The sequence below is a fragment of the Sprattus sprattus genome (genome assembly GCF_963457725.1).
Source record: "Sprattus sprattus genome assembly, chromosome: 14".
Classification (NCBI taxonomy): domain Eukaryota; kingdom Metazoa; phylum Chordata; class Actinopteri; order Clupeiformes; family Clupeidae; genus Sprattus; species Sprattus sprattus.
In genome coordinates, this window is record NC_137912.1 from 32,062,260 (window position 1) to 32,086,514 (window position 24,255).

Sequence of the window (24,255 nt, forward strand, 5' to 3'; positions counted from 1 at the left end):
TGGGCATACATACAAAAACAAACTGGGAATACATACAAAAACAAACTGGGAATACATACAAAAAGTACATTGTGTAATACTGACATCACTTAAGGCAGAAGGTCCCCGTTGATCTCTCAACTTACCTCTCAATTGTAAAGTCACAGAAGCTATACAGAGAAGAAACAAGCTTGCATAGTTGTTTGCATGTTGGGTTAAGGTTTGTGTGGGATGGGACAGGGTAGGGCTCAAGGTTGCAATAATGCCCAAACACTTGTGATCTGTGTTAGGGGCTGGCAGCAGGACTGCCCAGAGGCGTACTAGGGCTGGTAAGGCTGGCATTCACTCCTCCAATGGACAGGAGGTAAGCATGGTGCAGGATGGGGAGCTGAACAGATAGCCTGCGCTGGATGCTATTGGGCACAATCACACAACCAAGGTGAACAAATCTTTAAATTGCTTTGATAAAGTATTTTGAAAATCAGTCGATCTTATAGATGAAAGAAACATATTATGCTCTTAATCAAACCTCAGGATCAAACTACCAAGAATCTAGTGTAAGGATAAGATAGCACATGTGCAAAACAGCTCAGGATAGCAATATAACAATTACCGTTCTGGTGAGTTAATGTCTCTCAGGTGATCCTCATTTGTCTTGGTTGCTCCAGGAAGGGTACTGCATTTGCCTATTTTTGCAAATTCAGTGTGGTTCATTAAACAAAAACCACCATAACAACATGTAGTACATGTGCCATTGACAATTCATGATTGGGCAGCAGAATACTGTATGTACCTCTACTCTTTGTGAAACATTATTATATGTCACAACAGAGCTTGCAACATTCACCTGATACATCTGCATGGGTGATGACAACATATTCGGCACTGGATTCCAGCAGGTTGCAAGGAACTGGTATGTTATCAAGTTGCATGTTGATCTCCTCAAGCTCACTGTCAAGCTGAGAAAATGAATCAGTATAATGCAATCTATGTATTACATGTACAGCATACCACCTATAGAACAATAGGACATCCACGCTTGTCACCTTTTAAATGTAAGTATAATGTTTAAATAACATTTAGATGAATTACATATAATTGTATAAGATTTTCTAGCAATTTCTACTTCACTTTTGGTGAAAGACACAAGTTCATCTTGGCTGCTCACCTTTAACTTTGAATTCATTAAATTTCTTTGAACGCAGCTTGTGGCTTTGTTTTCTTTACCTCTAAAAGACGTTTCCTGAGAAGCTGGTTGTAGTTCTGAATCTCCTCAAGGACAGAGGTGCTGGTGTGTTCAGCACTGGAGGTGGAGCTCAATCTCCACGGATCCTCCTCCATCATCCTCTGGCAGAATGGAAACCCATGGAACTGAGTCCCTGACTCAGCGTTCAGTAGGATGAGCTTTGAGAGAGAGGGAGAAGTTTTTTTTTTTTTCTTTAACCTTGTTAAAAAAAAGTTTACTTTTGTGTACTAACAGCTCACTTTCAGTATGGAACATATATTAAAGACCCAATTCTTGTTTATGTACTGTATGCGGATGACATGGCACTTATCTATCCCTCCCCCAAGATTACTCTAGGACTTGATCTGAAATCTCTGTGTTCCTCAATGATATCTCAGTCAATAGGTGCGTTTCCATCCCATGTCTTAATGCGCATTATCTCTATGCGAATATTTAATCCTGGTTGGAAACGCGTGCGTATCGCATTAACTTCCCCAATGCGCATAGAAATTCGATTCGCCAGAGGAAGGTGGATTTACTAGTTATTCGAATTTAGTTAATGCCCTTAACGTAGATGGAAACAGTTTATTCGAGCGATTCGCGTATTTTGTGAATTTGTTTATGTTCGGAGTTGGACTGTAGACTACGTCCTGTTGCAGTGACAGACAACCGTGCTGCTGTCTGCCACGAATGTGATGTTCCTCTGCTGCTTCTCAAACTGCCAGCTAATACACCACACCTCATGCAGCATATGCACTTGCTGTTATATATACTATAATATATTTATGGTTGCTGTTTGTTGTTTCCCTTGAACATCATCATCATTACCTAGTTTATTGTAGGCTAACTGATTAAGTTGATTTACGTGCAAACTACGTGGACATGTTATCTCCCCACACGTACTTTTGTTGTTGTTGTTGTTAATTATAGTTTTTTTGTTTTGTGATCATTGATTTTATTCTAACACCTGCGGACCTGGTGTGCGCGGTTGTTTCGGTTCGCAATCTCTTGCACCTCGACCATGTATGGTAACTTAATATATTTCTTTGCACTCGGATGGCAAAGCATACTGCGTATAAACATATTTGTACAGTGGTACGTTTCGCCCACAACACGGTATTCCGCGCATGTTGCAAGTTTGTAAAGTGCAATTGCAATGCGCTCGTCGGTGGGGACAGGCTTTCGGCAGCAAATACTTTCAGGCAACACAGCAGGGCCTATCCGTTGCACTGTTCTTGAAATCCTGACCTGGTCAGCCTGAAGTTTTCGACCCACAGCTGGTCGGTGAAGTGGGCCTTCACCAAATTAAAAGAATCACTAGACCGTGCTCGTTCCCAGATGTACGGACGTCTGCAGGGAACGGAATTCGCTGCTATGTGAGTTTGTAAAACATGTTAAAACCGTCTACGACTTCTCCTTCTAACAACTATATTCAAAACAACTCAAATGCTACAGCATTAAAAGTCCCGACGGCAGAGAGGAGGGCGTCCATTCAAGCATGCACAAAACTCTTCCTCCAAATTAGACTAAAGACTCGGGTGAATGGAAACGGTCGCTGATGCGCATTTGTTTTATGCGAATCGTCCGTGAATGCGAATCGTTAATGCGAACGAGATGAATGGAAACGCACCTATATCTCAGTTTAAATAATTCAGATCAATTTTTTGTTGCCTGAGCTCTTGGTATTCCCAGCTAATCCATGTATCCAACATAATATTCGCATATGACTTGCCTCTCCATCATTGACAGTGAGGAGAACTGCAAGAAACTTGGGTGTCATGATTAATGACCAGCTCAGTCTCTCTGTCACTTTACTTTCTTTAATAACCAAATGATCCCCAAAGCCTTGGTCAGGCCCTGGCCATCTTTCAACTAGAATATTGCAAAGCTTCTCTGGACTGGAGGGACTGTTATACATGATCCAGAATGCATCAGGTGCATTGGCAGTTCTTTTAGCTAGTCGTTGAAAATTCAGTAGGCTGTATTCATTCTAAAGAAAAACAGTTTGTTAAACCGTTTTGACAGCGTGGATTCAGCTGGATTCTCCTAACCAGCTGTGAGCAACTCTGAGCAGTGCAGTCACCTATTCTATTCTTCTTTTTGTTTACTGCACTCACTTTGCAAATAGACATCAACAATTTAACTAATGAGGTGGTTGCTGATAGATAGTTTGTTTTGGGGTCTAACCAGTCATAACAGGTGTGCATATTAACACTAACAATGTCACTTGACTTACAATGGCAAGGTTTGACCTAAAATGATGAGGAAATAGGGCCCAGGTAAAAAAATCTAAAAAAGACTACTTTAAATTACTTGCTTGATTTGCACGGCAAGTTATTATTATATATCACATATATAAATACATAACAATCAATTAGATGGAAAAATTGTTATATAACAGTCAAATTTTACAATGACACATGTCAAAATTACCTTTGGCATGAAAACCAGACATAGTGTCCCAGTGGTGGAAATGATGATGGCCAGGGCTATGACACAGAACTGCACATTCGGGAGCTCTCTTGTCAGGAAGGAGGCAGTTGCTCCAATCACACTCATTATGGCCACATTGTATACACTCCACCTAATGTATCGGCTGTCATTCAGGACCGGAATACTGACATGCTGGCTCTCCCAGGACAGGAAACAGCCGAAGACCTAAGGGAAGGAATACATTTGACATAAGTTACCCATCCTCTGTATTTGAATTCTATATTGCCCAAAAATATTCAAAGCTACAGTTAGGGAATTAGGCCCAATTCTTATTCTTTCTTAGCTGTATATGACAGAGATTAGATGGTTTCTATGTAGGTATACACTATATGGACACAAGTGTTTGGACACCTGACCATTACACCAACAGGGACTGTAATGACATTGTATTCAAATACATAGAAATTAATATGGAGTTGGTCCCCCTGCTGCATCTATAACAGCTTCCACTCTTCTTGAAAGGCTTTCCACAAGATTTGGGAGTGTTTCTGTGGGAATTGGTGCCCATCCTGTAGTGTAGAGCCTTCACGAGGCCAGGCACCGATGTTGGATAAATGCTCTACAGAATGAATGAAACACTCCAAAATCTTCTATTTATACCACTTCAAATCTTTTAAATGAATTTTTCTCCTCAACAATCTACAGTCAAGCCCCAATAATGACAAAGAGAAAACAGGATGTTAGAAATGTTGGCACATTTATTTGCACACACACTGTAACTTTGATTTTCCCGGTCAGAAGCATCCAGATGGAAAGATGGGATCTCAACAAATGAGAAATTTGCCAAATTCATCCAGCACACAGGGTGTGGAATATCAGGAACAGCTACCAAACTTATAATATTTCAAATTCTTCTAGAAATATTGTTATACATTTTCTGAATTGTTGAAATTGCCATAATTAGACCATTACCCGGGGGATGTTTTCAATATGTTTTCCACTCCTTATACATCATACCAGAATGAATTCTTACCATGAGAACGCCCTTGTAAAAACACACAATGGCTAGCCAGGTGGTCATGTGTGCACTCTCACAGCGCTCCACGAATGTTTGAAGGGCAACATCATTTCCATTGGAGTCAAGCTGCAACTCAAACACAGCCACAAGAGAGGGGCGGGGAGAGTGTGCATTGAAGACCATTAGGACAAACGACACGCATACACACACATTGACATAATACATGTGCACTTACAGAGTAATGGCAATGGGTGGGCTTGACCAGATTAGCTAATAACATTCATGCACTCACAGGATGCTTGAATAGTGGAACATTTCTGTGAACATTTCTGTGGACCAGCAAAACATGTTGCCCATCTATTCAATTAGAGCCCAGTGAAGCTTCATAATTGAATTGACTAGTTCAATCTTTATACTTGGCAGCAATGTTGAGCTACTAAAATGGCTATGGATGTCATTTTAAAAGCAAGAGAGACATACTGTATATCCTCTGCAAAGTGCTATGCACATACATCCTATGGACCCGTTTTCCCCATCCAGGAATCAGCACTCTCAAGCCACACACAACCCACACACTCCACACAAGCAGTTCCAATACTGTTCACATCTCTGATGACATATCAAATAGCTTAGTTAAAGTACCTCTGTTTTGTATTCTTCTACTGTCCTCCTCAGGGGATCCATGATATGCCAGCAGGTTAAAATGCTCACATCAATCAGAAGCATTCCAGCAACCACCACAAGCAAGCGTAGATCTTTTATGACCTAGACAGGGAACAGGAGGTTTGTGGTTGGATGAAAGGATACATGGAAAGATTGAGAAAGAGGGATAAGGAGGAAGAAAGAGCAATGGAGACAGATGATTTCTCCACAGTTTTGTCTGCAAAAATTATGAGACCTGAAAATGTTATACACACTTTCAGCAAATTGACGACCCGCAAAGGGTTACCTGTGCCCTCAATACAAATATTCTCAATGTTACCCAAAAAAAAAAAACATATGCTTCGGGACAATTGAACGGGTAATTACTTCAAAGGGACAAATCGTAAGAAGCTCATTTTTTAATACTTAAAGATATATACACTGCTCAAAAAAAATAAAGTTACACTTTTTTTATCAGGGTATGGCATGAATTCAATTACACTTTTTTGATAATAGTCTGGACAGTTAAGTAGCAGAGGGGGTTGTTTATCAGTTTCAACTGCATTGGTGTTGATGGAATTAACAACAAGTGCACTAGAGGGGCAACAATGAGACAATCCTCAATCAGGACTGGTTTTGCATGTGAAGGCCATTTCAAGTTTCTCCCTCTTGATCTCTTTGACTGGTTTTCCATTAGTGTTGGCTTTAGCTAGAGTCATTATCATTACTGAGAGCATGAGGTGATTTTTTAACCCTACATTAGTTGCACAGATTGTCCAACTCCTCGAGGATGGCACAACCACGTGTGCCGTTGCAAGGAGATTTGATGTGTCTCCCAGCATAATCTCCAGAACATGGAGGAGATTTCAGGCAGTTACTCTAGGAGAGCTGGACAGGCAAAAGGTCCTCAACCCATCAGCAGGACTGATATCTGCTGCTTTGTGCAAGGAGGAACAGGTTCAGCTTGAGCGTTTTGGTCGTGGGTCAGTGATGGTCTGGGGAGCATATCCATGGAGGAATGCACAGACCTCTACAGGCTAGAGAACGGCAGTCTTACTGCCATTAGGTATCGGGATGAAATCCTTGAACCCATGGTCAGACCCTACGCTGGTGCAGTAGGTCCTGGGTTCCTCCTGGCGCACATGCACATTTTCTAACACAGCACAGGTACACTCAATTAAAGCCATTAGCAAATGAACAAAATACACCTTTTTCAACCACAAATAAGAGACATATAACAGCGACTTCACGCAGCGACTATCCCCAGAGCCAACAGTGCCTCATGCAGGAATCAAACCCATGACCTTCTTGCTGTGAGGCGGCAGTGCAAGCACCTGAGCCACCGTGCCAAACACACATCTCAGCACCCCCCAAAAAATATTGCTGTAAGAGTAAAATCACTGTGCTTGGACAGTTACAGCTGTAATCACAGGTCCTATCCTTGTGTGAGCCGTTTCTCCTCTCAGAACAGACTACAGTAAGTAAAACTACACTCCCTTTTTTATGATTATTTGATTTTACCTATTGTTAATTTCCTAGTCTGTCAGTCATCACAAATTGATGCACTTTCACATCACTGTGATATAATTGAAGTTTTTTTTTTATTTGTTTGACATTCAGTTTTAAATAAAAATGTCCATCGGAGTGAAACTGGCAGGAGAAAAACAAGTTGTCCATGCTCATGCTGGAAAAGGTCACAAAGAACCTCAGGGAAACATCTAAGGATCTACAGGCCCCTCTTGCGTTGGCTAATGGCAGTGTTGATGAGTCAACCATCAGGCACACACTGAACAAGCATGGTTTGCATGCATGGTTTGCAACAGGAAGTGAACTGAAGCTGAACAGAAGAAGGGTCATGCCGCGAGACAACGAATCTAACACACAAGTGTTTAAGAAGAAGACATTTTATGTTTAAGAATGGCCGAGTCAAAGTCAAGACCTTAATCCTTTAAATATGTTGTGGAAAAACCTGAAGAGTTCATGCACGGAAGCCTACCAACATCCATGAGTTGAAGCAGTAACAGTTACAGAAAACATTTGGTTAGGGTTATTGCTGCTCAGGGGTGTCACACCAGGTACTGAAAGCAAAGATTCACATACTTTTTCCAACAAGGCATTTACTGTTTGATAATTTTGCTCAATAAAGGAATTATAAAAGAATGTTTTTGTTGAACTGCACTCACTTTATCAAGTTTTGGGACTTAGATAAAGATATGATCACATTTTAGATCAAATGTGTGCAGATATACAGAATATTCTAAAGGATTCACAAACTATCTGTAGGTCACAAGTGTAGAGCAGGAGGTCTGTGCTCATTGGGAGACCAAATCAGAACCATATAGGATGCTCTTGACCTGTGAAATGTTTCTGAGCTCTGCTTATATTTAAGAATGGTGACCTATTAGCCAGGTCATTTCATCCACTTAACCAGATAAGTCTATTGGCTTTGTTTAAAGGAACGTTGACCTCAGTTGAAAAAGGTTGACAAAGGAGGTCTTACTGTTGTTATTGCATTTTAATCCGTATACGTATAGGTGAAGGTGAGTTTGATAGCTTAAGCAGGGAGAAGTGTTTTAGTGTGCATATTATACTTCAGTTATGCCTTTATTTTTACGTTGGGACTTTTATGTTATATTATTGTGGTTGATGTCACTATCTGTATTCAGATGAGTACTGTTTGCCTGGTGAAATGTTATGACCTGCAAGGGCATAAGTGTGCACAGTTGTAACTCTATTAGATTAAAAGTAACATTAGATTTTTTTAAGTCTACCCTTGTCATGTATGAAAGGTATAGCTTGACTCTGGGAGCAAAAGTGAACCATGGGTTGTGAGCCTAAACATAACACCACATTATGCACAAGTTCATTTCCATAAATACCTTTTTCTTCAGCTGCACATTTTTGAAAATGGCATGTACTCTCCATGTCTTGGCAAACATGGCACCAAATGCCATGGTGTACCCAATGGTAAGACTCCATGGGCGAATCTGTCCAAAGGAAGTACATTAACTTGCATTAATATAAATGGTCGACTCCAGACATGAACAGTAAAATGTATGATTTGTTTGAGTCTCTTACTGTGCATAGTGTTTCAAATGATCCATCTGAGATGAATGACCCATCTAGACCCAAAAGGATGATGAAGGAGCAGGAGAGCATTCCACCCAAGATTATTAGGTTGTTTATGAATGGACTGGACATTTTGATGACTCTGTTAAAGGAAAACAGAATGGAGAATGACCAGCAAATTCATGGTTCATTTTCATATCATACAAAGATTGTGACCCTTAAGATGACTCATAAGATGTAAAGATTGTGACCCTTAAGATGACTCATAAGATGTAAAGATTGTGACCCTTAAGATGACTCATAAGATGTAAAGATTGTGACCCTTAAGATGAAAAGTTTGTGACTCATAAGATGTAAAGATTGTGACCCATAAGATGTAAAGATTGTGACCCATAAGGTGTAAAGATTGTGACCCTTAAGATGACTCATAAGATGTAAAGATTGTGACCCTTAAGATGAAAAGTTTGTGACTCATAAGATGTAAAGATTGTGACCCATAAGATGTAAAGATTGTGACCCATAAGATGTAAAGATTGTGACCCATAAGATGTAAAGATTGTGACCCATAAGATGTAATGGTTGAAAATGTAAATATCCTGTAGAGAGTGTCGAGAATTCATGCCTACCGATGATGCCGGTGTTTCATGTTAAAGATCAGGAAAGAACTGGCCATAAGCAGGGCTAATATGGTGACAGCTGACAGTATGCTATAGGGCACAATGTGTATCTGTCTTCTCTGACGAAGCACCAAAGTCCTATCCCTTGGGGGGCCTGTTGCTACAGAATCAAAAAGGGAAGAATATCAGAGACTACACCAAGGCTTCAGAATTGTACTTCCACTGGTTGGAAAACTTATTTGGAAAAATATGCTGAATAAGGTCCTGAGCTCCAACCTGTGAACCACAGGTTCTTGCTAAGCTCCAGCCGGTCCTCAATTGTGTTGTATTCACCAACCTGTATTTCCCTGCCATCTGAAGATAAAGAACAGAAGAAAAGTGTACAACCTGGGCATGATAACACCCCTTAGCAAACCTATTCCACAAGTAAGACTAGAAAGAGAAAGTCATTCCATGAGTTTTAAGGAGCATGCACACTGATGTCATATTATTAAGCAAATCAGAATGTAAAAAAAAGTGGTTATTTGTTGACAGTATAGTACACCATTCTAATACCATACTTATTTTAGGAGGTTTGACAAACTTGAATCAAGGAAATCCTTTTGACCTAGTTTGAAAACTCAGAGGGAGCCTCTGGTAATTTACCTTGAAGCTGGGTAAATCTGATGATCCCCATTCTCTCTCCATTTCTAAACATCACATGGCCCTAAACAGAGAAACTATCTTCATGACATGGAACATGCCCATTCTTTGAAACATGGAAGTAAGTATTTTAGTCTGTACATGTGCTTCTTTCTAAAGCACAACTATACTGTAGGATAGTGATAGATATCTAACACTGTTTAATCAATTTCTCCTTGTTACGAGGCCTATGTACATTATATCGTAAAGATGAAGAAGCAAGAGTACTTCAAACTCTGTAATTTAACATTAAACATTATGATACATTAGACTTAACTCTATGGAAATTTAATTTAGTGAAGGTGCTCCATTGTGTGGTGTAATGAATGAGTTCTAGAACGACATTTGAAAACAAATGTAATACTCACAGTGACGCCCAAAAATGTGGTTTCACTCATGGCCTCAATGAGCATCTGAGACAGCTCTTCATCACTGACTGTATAGTTGCGGTGCTTACTGTACTTGTCATTGTGAGTCACAGCCTCTAGAACTCGCACTAGTGCCTTCGTGATTACCCAGATGCCATCATAGGCAAAACCATGAAACCTGCTGGCGTTTACTCCTTTTCCAACACAAAGCATATCATATTCTCTCTGATACTCCTGTGGCGTCTGAAAAAATAAAGTTGATATAAACAACTTAGCACTGGGAGGCTTATTGAATAAGGATGGCAATAATTCTGGTGGGCACTTAATATGTAATAGGTAGTTACCCTTTATTCTAATAAGTTTTCTTTTCACTTCACACAAAGCAAAATCTAGAAACATGTTAGTATCATTGCTAGGCCCCCCAATACATACTCTATGTTTGATTTAGCAGCAATTTAGAATTAGAATCAGCATTTAGTTCATGTTAACACACCCTAGCATCTGACTTAGCAGTTAATAAGTTCATATCATCACACCATAGCAACTGCCAACGATTAAAATAGCTTCCTCAGCTACAGTTGGACAACTAACATAGCTAGGCTAACTGCATGAGACCTTAACTTTGAGTGTGTCTTGAATGAAATCTATTTTAGATAATATACAGTTAGAATTAGGAATACAAGACACATGGAACTTAGCTGTAATTGACAGCTAAGCAGGATGGTAATTCGTTATCTACTCTTGTTTTTATCTGCCATTGTTATGGATTTCATATGTAAAAGTGTCTTAAGATGGCAATTTAATCGTCTATATGAATGGAAAAACAGTCAAAATTGCATTTTGTCGGTGGACAGTTGGACTGTTTTGGCTATAAGCTATATGGCTGTAGGCTATATATTTTCAAACTGTGTCTTTGCATGTTTCAGGGATTTATTTTTGTCTGTAATCATATCACTTGAGTTGAGTGCAACATGGTTTAGTGGATAGGTTTCTTGTCAAATAAGTATTGTATTAACAGTATTAGTTTGAATACATTTGGGACAGAAAATGTGAAGCACATTCACCATTCCAGAAATGCCCCTGGTCTGCTTGGAACTAAGAGGCTCAAAGTCCACACTGATGGATCCCTCCATGGCTTTAAGGAGACTCAACGAAGAGCAGTTCACTTTGCCTCTTTGAACCCACCAGTCCCTCTGCTTCCATCCAGGGATTATCCACTGATACCTGCTGCTAAACATGCCCAGATGGTAAGCCTGGGAAAGGATGACATTAGAAGAGGGAAATCAATTCAGCAGATTTGACAACAACCTTATTTGCTTGTTGTAGATTATAAATATTACTTGTTTAGTGATTTGGTCAAGTATTTTGCCTTTATTAAAGTTACCAATTACAAAGCTTCCTAATGTACCTCGCACTAGCCTCTCCCAGGCTGGCTACTGGTACAAGCCAAAGTGTTAATTTCTTAGTTTTGAAATCAGTAAAGGGTGGTGGTGGCCACAATACAGACAAGATAATAATTATTACTGTCAATTGATAAAAAAAACACTAATCAATCACACAATGTGATGTTATAAATTGCAGTTACTAGCTATTTTTCTTCTTAAAACTGAAGCTTGTAATAATGGATATTTAAGTGTAAAATCACATAATTAATGTAGAAGCAACTTAAAGCAAGTATATTTATAAGTAATAGTAGTAATACTATTGTTTAATAGCAACTTTAAACACAGACACTAAACACTTTAAAAACAGATTCTCCGCAGATTTCCAAGAAAAACATCAAGGCCATCAAAATTGGACCATGGTAACAAGACCCACAAACTACTTTAGTAGTTCTGGCAAGCAACGCATTTTGCCGGTCCAATCAGGTGTAGGCAAAAGGATCTTAAGGAAATTATTATTCTTCAGAATAAGTAACCTCTGTTGTATTTGTAAACAGAATTGTACTCTTTTTAACGTTGACAGTTTCTTTTAAATGCGGGATACGGCTCATACTGAAAAGAACTCACCACATCACTCCAATACTTAAGTCCTTACAATGGATTACACTAAGTCACAGAATTGATTTTAAAGCACTGCTAATTGTTTATAAATCACTTAATGGGACTGGACCAAATTACCTCTCAGATATGTTTCAGCAGTATAAACCTTCTAGATCACTACAGATAAAATCAGTCGATATATATATAGATTCTAAAAGCATGTGACATTCTCGAGTATGTGTGTCCTTTCTTTGGATTTGGGAGTGGGGCAAATTGAAGAGAAAGAAGTGGGGCCCATCAAAAGAAAACTAAAGAAAACTCAATTCTATTATTGGTTTACATGATTCAGTATTGGGTTCACCCACCACAGAGTGGAACAGCAGGGTTTGGGCTCGTGAACGTTGGAAAACATGGGGTAAGGCTACATTGCTGGAGAGGAGGCAGATGGTAACTAACTTTTTTCACAAGCAAAAAGAGGAAACTAGACGAGCAGCAACAGCAACTTCTCAAGTGAGAGAGAGCAATGGATGAACTGACATGGTGTTGAGACGAGGAAGATCAGATGGAGAGAACTGTGGGCTAAGGACACTAAACACATTCAAGGACATGTTTAACTCAAATCTGTCTGCCTCTGTAAAGAAACTAGGTTGTTTTTGGATCTTTCAGCAGGACAAAGGTCCATTACATATGTCAAACAACCAAAACACAAAAACGGTTTGCTGAACACAAAATCAAGCTTCTGCCACAGCCATCTCAGTTCCCTGACCTAAACCCTATAGAAAACCCATGGGGTGAGTGAAAGAGGAGCATGAACAGGGATCTTTGACCAGGGGTGTTAATAATATAATTAGGGCTGGGCAAGTTAACGCGTTAATCTCGCGTTAATTCATCAATTATTTAACGCCGACAATTATTTTATAGCGCTTTAACACAGGTTTTATTATTTTGCTCAAAGGCTTTTATTTTGTAAAAGTCTGCCGCAAAACCGTAAACCATAAATATAAATATATAAACTAGGGATGCACCGATATGGAACTTCTTGGCCGATACCGATACCGATGTACAAAACAACAATCTAGCCGATGCCGATACCGATACCGATATTTATTTATTTTGTTTTTGTTGTTATTCATTCACCCTTTTGTGCCAGGAAAATAATGAAATCATTATCTAAAAAGCAATGTGTTAAATTATGTCAGCCCTTTATCAGTCTTAACTTTGAATGAGCACAAATTCAATCAGATTTATGAAACAATCTTTAGTTTAACTAAACTTTATTTAATATAATATCACCAGGCATCAAGACATCATTTCAACTGTAAACAGATGCTTGCAATGCAGCCTTACAAAACACAAGCATAAACCCTTAGGGAATGCCATATAAATTCAAGATTAAAACGAATATAATACAATATTTTTCTTTAAAAACTGCCTGCCATAAACATCGGCCAGTACCATCGGTGAAAGTCAAGTTTATTACCGATAGGCCGATAACATTAAAAGAGGCAAACATCGGCCGATACCGATGTACGGCCGATGCATCGGTGCATCCCTAATATAAACCATAGATATATATATATACAGATGTCTCGTCACGTTGCCGGCCAACGGAGTTGAACGTCCGCACTTGGCGGCCATCTCGCCACAGTCAGCTCGGTGACGTTACATTGTGTTGGTAGTGTCAGTATTTTGGACTTTGTTCGGTTTTGACATGCCATGTGTTTTTTTTTGTTAGCCATGTGCCTGTGTTGTGGTAGCCATGTGCTACCATGTGCTCTGCCCCTTGTCTGTCCTTGATCTGTTCCATCTGTGCTGCTCCTCACCTGTGCCCAATGATTACCCTGCCTATTTAAACCTGTCTTGCCTCATGTTCCCTGTTGTATTGCCGCTTCTGTTGCGTGAGTTATCGTGTTTTTTGGAAAGTTACTTTGCCTGCCTGCTTAAGTCTCCTTGAAGGAATACTTTTTGAACTGTTAGCTTACAGAAGCTTTTTGTGTTCTGTCTGTAGCGGAGGTGAGGCAGTGCCTCAAAAAGGTCAACCCTCGCAAGGCCCCGGGCCCCGATGGCATATTAGGTAGGGCCCTCAGGGGCTGTGCTGACCAGCTAGCAGGGGTCTTTAGTGACATCTTCAACCTCTCCCTCAGCCTGTCTGTACTCCCCACCTGCTTCAGGAGGACCACCATCGTCCCTGTGCCTAAGAACATCAAGGCCACCAGCATGAATGACTACCGCCCGATAGCACTGACCTCTGTCATCATGAAGTGCTTCGAGCGGCTGGTCAAATCATTCATCTGCTCCTCACTGCCACCCACCCTGGACCCTATGCAATTCGCATATCGATCCAACAGGTCTACAGACGACGCCATCGCCCTGACAGTGCACACCGCCCTCTCCCACCTGGAAAAGGGGAACTCGTATGTGAGGATGCTGTTCATTGACTACAGTTCGGCATTCAACACCATCATCCCCTCCAGACTCGTCTCTAAGCTTGTGGACCTGGGACTAAACACCTCCCTCTGCAAATGGATCTACACCTTCCTGACGGGGAGGCCACAGGTGGTGAGACTCGGTGACCGCACGTCAGCCACAATGATCACAAACACTGGCGCCCCCCAGGGCTGTGTGCTTAGCCCTCTCCTGTTCTCCTTGTTCACTCACGACTGTGCAGCAATGCACAGCTCCAACCTCATCGTGAAGTTTGCTGATGACACAACCATCGTAGGCCTCATCACTAACAATGATGAGTCAGCCTACAGAGAGGAGGTTGACACCTAACAACTTGGTGTCAGGAAAATAACCTCTCTCTCAACATCAGTAAAACTAAGGAGATGATTGTGGACTTTAGGAGATGGCAGGGGGTGGAGCATACACCCCTACACATCAACGGATCTGAAGTGGAAAAGGTCAGCTGCTTCAAGTTCCTCTGGGTCAACATCAGCAATTATCTCACCTGGTCTGCCCACACTGATAAGGTGGTCAAAGCTGCCCGGAAACGCCTCTTCCTCCTGAGGAGACTCAGGAAGTTTGGCATGAACCCAGACATCCTCACCAACTTCTATAGATGCACTATAGAAAGCATCTTGACTGGTAGCATCTCAGTGTGGTTTGGAAGCTGCACAGCCATGGACCGTAAGGCCCTACGCAGTGTGGTCAGATCCGCTGAGTTCATCATCGGCAGGAAACTCCCATCCCTTCAGGGCATCTACCTCACAAGATGCCTCCGAAGAGCTGGCAGGATCCTAAAAGACTGTCATCACCCATCCTTCAGACTTTTCACCCCGCTGCCTTCTGGTAGGCGGTTCCGAAGTATCCGGTCTCGCACCCGCAGACTGGAGAACAGTTTCTACCCTAAGGCCATCAGACACCTAAATGAACAATAATGCACTCCTCACTTTACACTCGCCACTTTACTCTTCACAGGCTCACTTTTACTTTTACTGCTGTTTGCACTACATTTTCAGTTCAGCTCATGTTCAGTTTAGCTCATGTAGGTATGTTTATCTGTTTAGTATCTGTTTAGTATGTGTATTTATGTCTAGTATCTATATTGTATATTTATTGTTTATCTACTAGGTCTACTACCCTGTCCCTTCATATGTTTATCTTATGTTCAGTACTTATTGTTAAGTTATGTTATGTTATATCATGTTGGAGTACTTATATGTTTCTATGTTTCTATGTTATGTTATGTCTTGTTAGGTTATGGTAGTGTAGTATGGTGTCCTGTCCTAAGCATTTCAGTGCCCAGTCCAACTCTGTTGTTCTGTGTATCTGACAATAAAAGACTTGACTTGACTTGTTTTTTGGCGTGGAGACTGCCTGCCTGCATAAGTCTCCTTGAAGGAATACTTTTTGAACTGTTAGCTTACAGAAGCTTTTTGTGTTTTTTGGCGTGGAAGCTTACAGCGGTCGTGTGCCCTGTTTTTGTGTTTGCCTTTTTGATCCTGTGTTTTTTGTGGAATAAATCCTGCTTTAATCGATCTGCGTTCGGGTCCTCGTTTGAATCCTGACAGAACAATCCAACCACAATGGACCCAGCAGTTCCCGAACCGATCAGAACTATCCTGGACATCCATGGCACAATGCTGGGGAGACATCAGGCTCAGCTTTAGGCCATCTCCAGCAAGATGGACTCTGTGGCAGATGCTGTTAATGGGTTAGCAGCTCAGATCCAACAGATCCAACTCCAAGCCATCCTACTTCGCCACCCGGCCAGCCCACCAAGGAGCCTCTTCTGCCACCTCCACAGACCTACGCTGGGGACCCGGGATCATGTCAGTCCTTCCTGACACAATGTCGTCTCGTCTTCGCCCTCCAGCCTGCAACGTTGCCAACAGACGACGCCAAGGTGGCCCATGTCATCACCCTGCTCACTGATATGGCCCGTGACTGGGGAACAGCCACTTGGACCAACCATGAGGGCGTTCGAGAGGATTTTGCCCTGTTCTCTTCTGAAATGAGGAAGGTTTTCGACCGTTCGAAACAAGGCCGGGAGGCAGCACGGGAGGTTCTGCAGCTTCGTCAGGGATGCATATCTGTTTCTGACTACGCCATTCAGTTCCGAACTCTGGCATCCGAGTCTGGCTGGAACAAGGATGCTTTTTATGATGTATTTTTCAATGGCCTGTCTGAGGAGATCCAGGATGAGCTCCTTCCCCATGACTTACCTACCGAGTTTGATGGACTGGTGGACATGGCAATTCGTGTCGGCACCAGGCTGAGCCAAAGGCGTAGGATGAGGGCGTCTCCCCATTATCCTCGGCAGGAATCCCGGGCTTCTTTTTCACTCCCAAGTGATACTCCAACCCTGCAATACACATCCGAGCCAATGCAGGTAGATCGTACTCACCTTACCCCAGCGGAGAGGAGACGACGAGTGCAGGTCAAGGCATGCCTTTACTGTGGCCAGATGGGACATTTTGCTGAGGCCTGTCCAGTAAAAGAGAACGCTCGTCAGAAATGAGGGGAGCCCTGGCGAGCGCGGTTCCTGCAAAGACCTCCCCACCACTTCAGACCACCTTACCCGCAACCGTTTTTTGGAGTGGTCTTCGGCAAGCCTCTTCAGCACTCATCGTCTCCGGTGCTGAGGAGAGTTTCATCAACACAGCCTTGGCAACCGGGTGGAGAGTTCCTGTCACCAAGCTTCCACGCCCCCTCGCAGTCTCTGCCCTCAATGGAAGCTGCTTTGCCAAGGTCACACACCGCACCGAATCGGTGAGCCTAATGTTGTCTGGAAATCACTTTGAAGAAGTCGTTTTTCTATATCATTGACTCTCCCTTGAACCCCTTAGTTCTTGGCCATAGGTGGCTGACGAAGCATAACCCCCACATCAATTGGGCCAAGAACACAATTTTGGGCTGGAGCCCATTCTGCCTGTCTCACTGCCTGAAGTCTGCTTTTCCCTGTCTGATGTTTCTGAGGCTCTTGAGGATTTTCCAGATCTGACCACGGTTCCAGAGGAGTATCTTGATCTGAGACCGGTGTTCAGCAAATCCAGAGCCAACTCTCTGCCACCTCACCGACCCTACGACTGCTCCATCAACCTACTCCCTGGAACATGCCCACCTTGAGGTCGGCTGTAATCCTTATCTCCACCTGAACGGCTGGCTATGGAGAAGTACATTGGGGATTCCCTGGCTGCAGGTATCATCCGTCCCTCCTCTTCCCTGGCAGGGGCTGGCTTCTTTTTTGTCAGTAAGAAGGATGGCTCCCATAGGCCATACATTGACTATCGTGGGTTAAATGACATCACAGTCAAGAACAGGTACCCACTTCCTCTTATGAATGAGGCATTTGAGTTGCTACAGGGAGCCATCGTCTTCACCAAGCTGGACCTGCGTAATGCCTATCACTTGGTGCGCATCAAAGAGGGGGATGAGTGGAAAATGGCATTCAACACACCCACGGGCCACTATGAATATTTAGTCCTTCCTTTTGGCTTGACAACAGCCCCAGCTGTGTTCCAGGGTCTTGTCAATGATGTGTTGCGTGATATGGTGAACAGGTTCGTGTTTGTTTATCTGGATGATATTTAGATTTTTTTCCAGATCACTCCCGGAACACATCCAACATGACCGCTCAGTTCTTTAAAGACTGCATGAGAATCAGCTATTTGTTAAGGCTGAGAAGTGTGCCTTCCACCAACACTCTACAACCTTCCTGGGGTTCGTCATCAACGAGGGTGGATTGGACATGGATCCAGAAAAGGTTAAGGCTGTAGTGGAATGGCCACCCCACAATCACGAAAGGAGCTGCAGAGGTTTTTGGGGTTTGCCAATTTGTATAGGAGGTTCATTCGCAACTACAATGTAGTAGCAGTTCCTCTGACCTCTCTGACCTCTTCATTGGTAAGGTTCCTCTGGGGTGAGTCAGCGGAGAAGGCCTTTCAGGAGCTGAAGTCACGTTTTACCTCTGCTCCTATTCTGACCACGCCTGACCCATCCCGCCAATTCATTGTTGAGGTGGATGCCTCAGATAATGGAATTGGAGCGGTCCTTTCTCAAAGGTCAGCTAAGGATGGTAAAGTACACCCCTGTGCCTTCTACTCCTATAGACTGTCTCCGTCTGAACGAAATAATGATGTCGGAGACAGAGAACTCCTTGCTGTGAAGATGGCTCTACAGGAGTGGCGTCACTGGCTGGAGGGTGCAGAACTCCCATTCCTCATCTGAACAGACCATAGGAACTTGGAATACATGAAGTCTGCAAAACGGCTAAATGCCCGTCAGGCCAGGTGGTCCTTGTTTTTTAACCGTTTTAACTTCACTCTGTCTTTTCGCCCAGGTTCCAAAAACGGAAAGCCAGATGCTCTCTCCCGCCAGTTCTGTGCTCCTGAATGAGTCCAGTCCGGAGAACTGTCCTGCTAACTGTTTGTTTGTTCCGAGGTCTGTTCGCTCTGAAGTCCTGCAGTGGGGTCACTCTTCCAGCTTGGCGTGTCATGCTGGGATCAGGAGGACGATGGCGTGCCTCCGCCAACGCTTCTGGTGGCCCAAGATGGTGGATGATGTCCGCTCCTTCATTGCGGCATGCTCAACCTTCGCATGTAATAAGACCTCCAACCAACCACCTGTGGGTCTCCTTCAACCTCTTCCTGTTCCCAAACGACCACATCGCCCTGGACTTTGTGAGTGGACTTCCCCCGTCTGATGGTAACACAACTGTACTTACCATAGTTGACAGGTTCTCCAAGTCGGTGCACTTTGTCCCTCTGCCAAAGAGACAGCTATTCTGGCAATGAATCACGTTTATCAGGGTGTCTGCAGGTTTTAACAAGTGCAATTTTAGACTTTTTTAGACCTTTTTTAGACCATCATGGGTTCAATTTAAGACCGTCACGGAGTATCAAAAAAAGAAATATCAAAGCCAGACTGCGGTCAATTGACATTTATTGTCAATGAAACAAACATATATACATCCATTATTTTACATGCTTCTAAGCTGTGCACTTTTGGTGGCAATTTCATCCTCCAGAACCTTAAGCTGGGAGAGTTTGTCTTTAGCAGCCCTCCTCAGAGCATTGGATTTTGAGAGGAGCTCTGCCATTTTGCTGCCAGCCTTGCCCTCTGCTTGCTCTGCCAACTGAGCCCAATTGACCCTTCCGCGACCACTCCCCAAAACGGTAACTGATCAATCATAGCATAGCAACGGTGACAAAGCTCGGGACCCCAGTCAAGCGAGCCATTTTGATGAATGGATGTCAATGAGAGAGACGTCTGCTTGAGAAGAGAAAATGAAACGTTGTGCTTATGGAGTGTGTAATTCTGACAGTCGATATCCAAAAAGGCTGGAGGGAGGGGTAACATTTTATCCCTTCCCGAAACCCAAGACCCAGAGAGAGAAATGCCTGCTGTGGATCAAACAATGTAGACGACCCCCCCCATCAGCTGAATGACAGCAACGTAAACAGAAGCACCTACTTTGTTCCAAGAAGCTATGTCGCTAAAATCTGCCCACTGCATCGAAAACGTGAGAAAACCCTTGCTTAAAATACGATTCAGTTTTACCACCTTACATGTTTGCGTAGCGGCGACTGTGTAGATAATAGAACAAATAAACATAGCTGGAATGAACCTGTTAGCCTTAGCATTTGTCTGTCTACAAACACGGCATGTAATGTCGTGGTTGTAGCCTATATAAGCATATTGCAGACCCTTTTGCCTGCTTCGATCTGAGATCTTGCTGTTTTTCCAAAAAATGCTTATGACTTCTTTGGGTAGAGCTGAAATTGACACGGTTGAAAACATGTTGCCACCCCATTCATACCAATGCTGAGAACCTGGGAAACGTGAATGCTTGACTGATATACCAAACGTTGCTAAGGGCGGCGGAGTTTGCGGAAGGGTAAATTGATCGCAAATGCTGGACGCAGCACTAGAACTAGTACTACCGGTAGAGGTATTATTTCTGCTAGCTGCAGAACAAAACTGGGCTATACCATGCGAATTTCGCGCCGCATTTGCCGAGTCCTGGTGCTTACTTGACTTTGTGTGCGATTCCAGTGCCTTAATGCCCAGGGTCCCGAGTTTTAGAGTTATTTTGCAGAGAATGCAGTAAGCCTCACTGTCGACGGGAACGCGTTTCAACCAGTCCGAAAATTCCGGTCGCGAGAGCCAGTTATCATTGAGTTTGCATTTCCCCATCTTCTTCTGCCATTTAGTCGTCTTTTACTTCATAACTTCCCGCCTTGCTCGCACACAGGGAATCAAAATACTTGCTACTGCAAGTGACGAGAGTACATTTCCGTTTCACATCCGTAGTTTTCTTATTACGTTCCACTAACAGCAACATGTCATGTAGAACTACACGGACCATAACTGCGCCCATTACAGGAAAAGAAAAAACAGAACGGCGTGGAAAAGGACGTAAAAAAATATATTTTTGCATTGAAACGTAGGTCTTAAATTACTCAAAACTCAATTTTAGACATACAGTGCAAAAAATCGCTATATTTTAGACTTTTTTAGGCCTAAAATGGAAAATGTGTAATTTTAGACTTTTTAAGACCCCGCGGACACCCTGGTTTATAAGATTCATGGCCTGCCATGTGATGTTGTGTCAGATCAGGGCCCTCAGTTTGTCTCAGTCTTCTGGAGAGAGTTTTGCAGATGCCTTGGAGCCACCACTAGCCTTTCATCTGGTTTCCATCCACAAACCAATGGCCAGACAGAGCGGGCTAACCAAGACTTGGAGCGTGGCCTGAGGTGTCTGACCTCACAGAATCCTGGGTACCTCCTCGCCTGCTCCTGGACAATAAACTCATCCAGGATTTCCGACGTCAGCACCACAACCATCCCGCTCTGGCGCCAAGAGGCGCACATTGAGGGGGGGTACTGTCAGTTTTTTGGACTCTGTTCTGTTTTGACATGCCATGTGTTTTTGTTTTGTTAGCCATGTGCCTGTGTTGTGGTAGCCATGTGCTACCATGTGGTAGCCATGTGCTACCATGTGCTCTGCCCCTTGTCTGTCCTTGATCTGTTACACCTGTGCTGCTACTCACATGTGCCCAATGATTACCCTGCCTTTTTAAACCTGTCTTGCCTCATGTTCCCTGTCGGATTGTCGCTTCTGTTGTGCCACCCTGAGTTATCGTGTTTTTTGGAAAGTAACTTTGCCTGCCTGCTTAAGTCTCTTTGAAGGAATACTTTTTGAACTGTTAGCTTACAGAAGCTTTTTGTGTTTTTTGGCGTGGAGACTGCCTGCCTGCTTAAGTCTCCTTGAAGGAAAACTTTTTGAACTGTTAGCTTACAGAAGCTTTTTGTGTTTTTTAGCGTGGAGACTGCCTGCCTGCATAAGTCTCCTTGAAGGAATACTTTTTGAACTGTTAGCTTACAGAAGCTTTTGTGTTTTTTGGCTTGGAAGCTGACAGTGGTCGTGTGCCCTGTTTTTGTGTTTACCTTTTTGATCCTATGTGTTTTTGTGGAATAAATCCTGCTTTAATCGATCTCTGTTTGGGTCCTCGTTTGAATCCTGACAGGTAGTGGTACCTGTACTTTTTAAATAACGATAACTTGCTAAATTTTCAACCGATTTTTAAATGGTTTGGTTTGTTATAAACGTCAGAGATGTAGTTATGACACTGCTTACTTATGAACAATTCTAATTATAACCATGGGTTTTCATATGAAAATAACGTTAGACAGAAAAGATAGGTGCAATGAATACACACATGCACAAGGTATTTATGTAATTTATGTTAAATCAATATACTCAGCATACAGCATGGTAACATGAGATATATGAATACTTTTAAAATACTAATATTACTAATATAATAAAATAATTAAGCAATATAGGACGAGTGGGAGTGGGGTAGGTAAGGGATAATCCCACGGGTGGTGTTCGGCCGTAGCCACCGAGGCCGCCAGGCCGAGTGGCGTAGGCAACAACACCCGTGGGATTATGCCTTACCTACCCCAGTCCCACGAGTGCTATATTGCTTTTATAAAACAATTCTACAGTCAACAAATTAACATTTCAACACGAAGTTATTGATTAAAAATGGTTTATTTCGCCATTGTTTCTCCGCAACAAAAAAAAGTTCCATTGTCAACGTCTTGGTTTGGAATTTTAAAAACTTTGAATTAACGGTTATCATCAATGCGAATGTTTCATCGCGGAGTGATTTATTTTTAGCTGTGAAAAGTCCCGTAACTGTAGGTATGTTGAAGAATAACCTATAGCATGGAACGTCTCTCGTCCAATCAGAAACAGCTAAATTACGCGCTAGAACCCAATTGTTTTATAATTTGAATTATTACATGGTTAGTTTAAACAAGTAATAATTCTGTAATAGTAACTGCTACTAGATAAAAACGCTGATGTTAAGTGTTTGCACAACAAATGCAATGGCACTTTAGTTCATATGGCAGTACATTTAAAATAAGTGTCAAGTTCTAGGAATTGAAAAACTGCACTGAAAGTGTTTTCTGGTTTCTCACTCTAACAGGGACATTTGGTACTGAATATAGACAGGTTATGCTGCTCCCTGATGAAAGTTTGTGGCTCAGGATTTTGTGGCCAGTTTTTTTTCTTTTTCATAACGAACAGGATAACATTAATGTCCTGGCAGTGGCAATGAGCTTTCATTTTGTATTTGCTTTGATAACATTGTTTAAATTGAGATATACACTGAATATTTGATTTACCTACCGATGTTAAAAGTGTTTGCACAACAAATGTTATGGCACTTTCGTTCATATGGCTGAACATTTAGAATAAAAGTGCGTTGTACACTACTTTTGAATTCATTTGCGGATTTTGCGTATACAAATGCGATTAATCGTGATTAATCAGGGAAATTATGCGATTAATCGCAATTAAAATGTTTAATCATTGTCCAGCCCTAAATATAATATAATTAGTAATTGTGGAGGGGACAATCATCCCCTGAATATACTGTATCACTGATCCATACAAGCACAGAAGCAATGTCTTTTGGAATTTACTGTCCGTGTCTTAATTGACCTGAGGTGACTGACTGCATTCCTGAAAGCCCATTTTTAACTCATAAGGGATTATATTACATTTTGGCATAAACCTACCTTAACTCTTTCTATTTATTTAAAAAACAAACTTTAAAAGCTTCCAAAGGCCCTCTTTGAGTATGTGATAAGTGACACTATATTGGATGAAAGTAGACTGTCTATTGCAATTTGCTTGTCTCCGTAAGATGCTTAATGTTGAATGATCACAGTAGTCAGATACTCACACAACAGAAGATTCTAGCTGCTGTGCTTTCTTTAAATAGCCCAATAATGATCCTCACATCTTTTTCCTGAAAAAACAAAACATTAGTTATTTATTTATGTATAAAATATTTTAATACTACACATCCTTTTATGTGTTTAGTCTATGCATACTGCGCTAATAAACTAGTTTTATGACATACGATCCTGTCACGTCTTTGTTGGAAATACATCAGCTCGGGCCAGTGACTGTGACAGTGACATCTGTGATAATATGTATAATGCCACAGAGGGTCAGAAGATGGTGAACACAAGACTTCCATATTTTAGCAAATTTCTAACAAAAAAAATAAATAAATCACCTTCAGCATTCTCAAGCTGGCAGAGGGGTCATAGATGAAGCTTTGTGTGGCTGCAATCTGAATCTGAGCCCACAACAGTCCCTTCATTAGATCTCTCTGCACCTGTTGGGTTATGTTGAATATGGATATGAATGAATATTGGTCATTCCTTCCAAGATGTTTTATCTAGAGCCTTTGGTTGGCCATCTCAGAAC

The 24,255-nt window shown here is 42.0% G+C and overlaps 1 protein-coding gene across 1 annotated transcript in view; it reads right to left on the reverse strand.

Annotated features, from left to right (window-relative positions):
- Positions 1–265: 265 nt before the first annotated feature.
- The window catches only part of LOC308375031 (gamma-aminobutyric acid type B receptor subunit 2-like), a gene marked incomplete at both ends in the record, with an annotated part of 29,756 nt that continues 5,766 nt past the window's right edge, over positions 266–24,255 (reverse strand). The window contains 16 exons of the mRNA XM_080851055.1: positions 266–392; positions 593–665; positions 827–938; positions 1,207–1,383; positions 3,638–3,862; positions 4,671–4,781; positions 5,298–5,420; positions 8,177–8,284; positions 8,376–8,508; positions 8,993–9,143; positions 9,260–9,337; positions 9,629–9,689; positions 10,033–10,275; positions 11,097–11,285; positions 23,723–23,788; positions 24,062–24,163. Coding sequence (XP_080707181.1) covers positions 266–392; positions 593–665; positions 827–938; positions 1,207–1,383; positions 3,638–3,862; positions 4,671–4,781; positions 5,298–5,420; positions 8,177–8,284; positions 8,376–8,508; positions 8,993–9,143; positions 9,260–9,337; positions 9,629–9,689; positions 10,033–10,275; positions 11,097–11,285; positions 23,723–23,788; positions 24,062–24,163 — 2,079 coding nt within the window. The remainder of the gene's footprint in view (positions 393–592; positions 666–826; positions 939–1,206; positions 1,384–3,637; positions 3,863–4,670; positions 4,782–5,297; positions 5,421–8,176; positions 8,285–8,375; positions 8,509–8,992; positions 9,144–9,259; positions 9,338–9,628; positions 9,690–10,032; positions 10,276–11,096; positions 11,286–23,722; positions 23,789–24,061; positions 24,164–24,255) is intronic.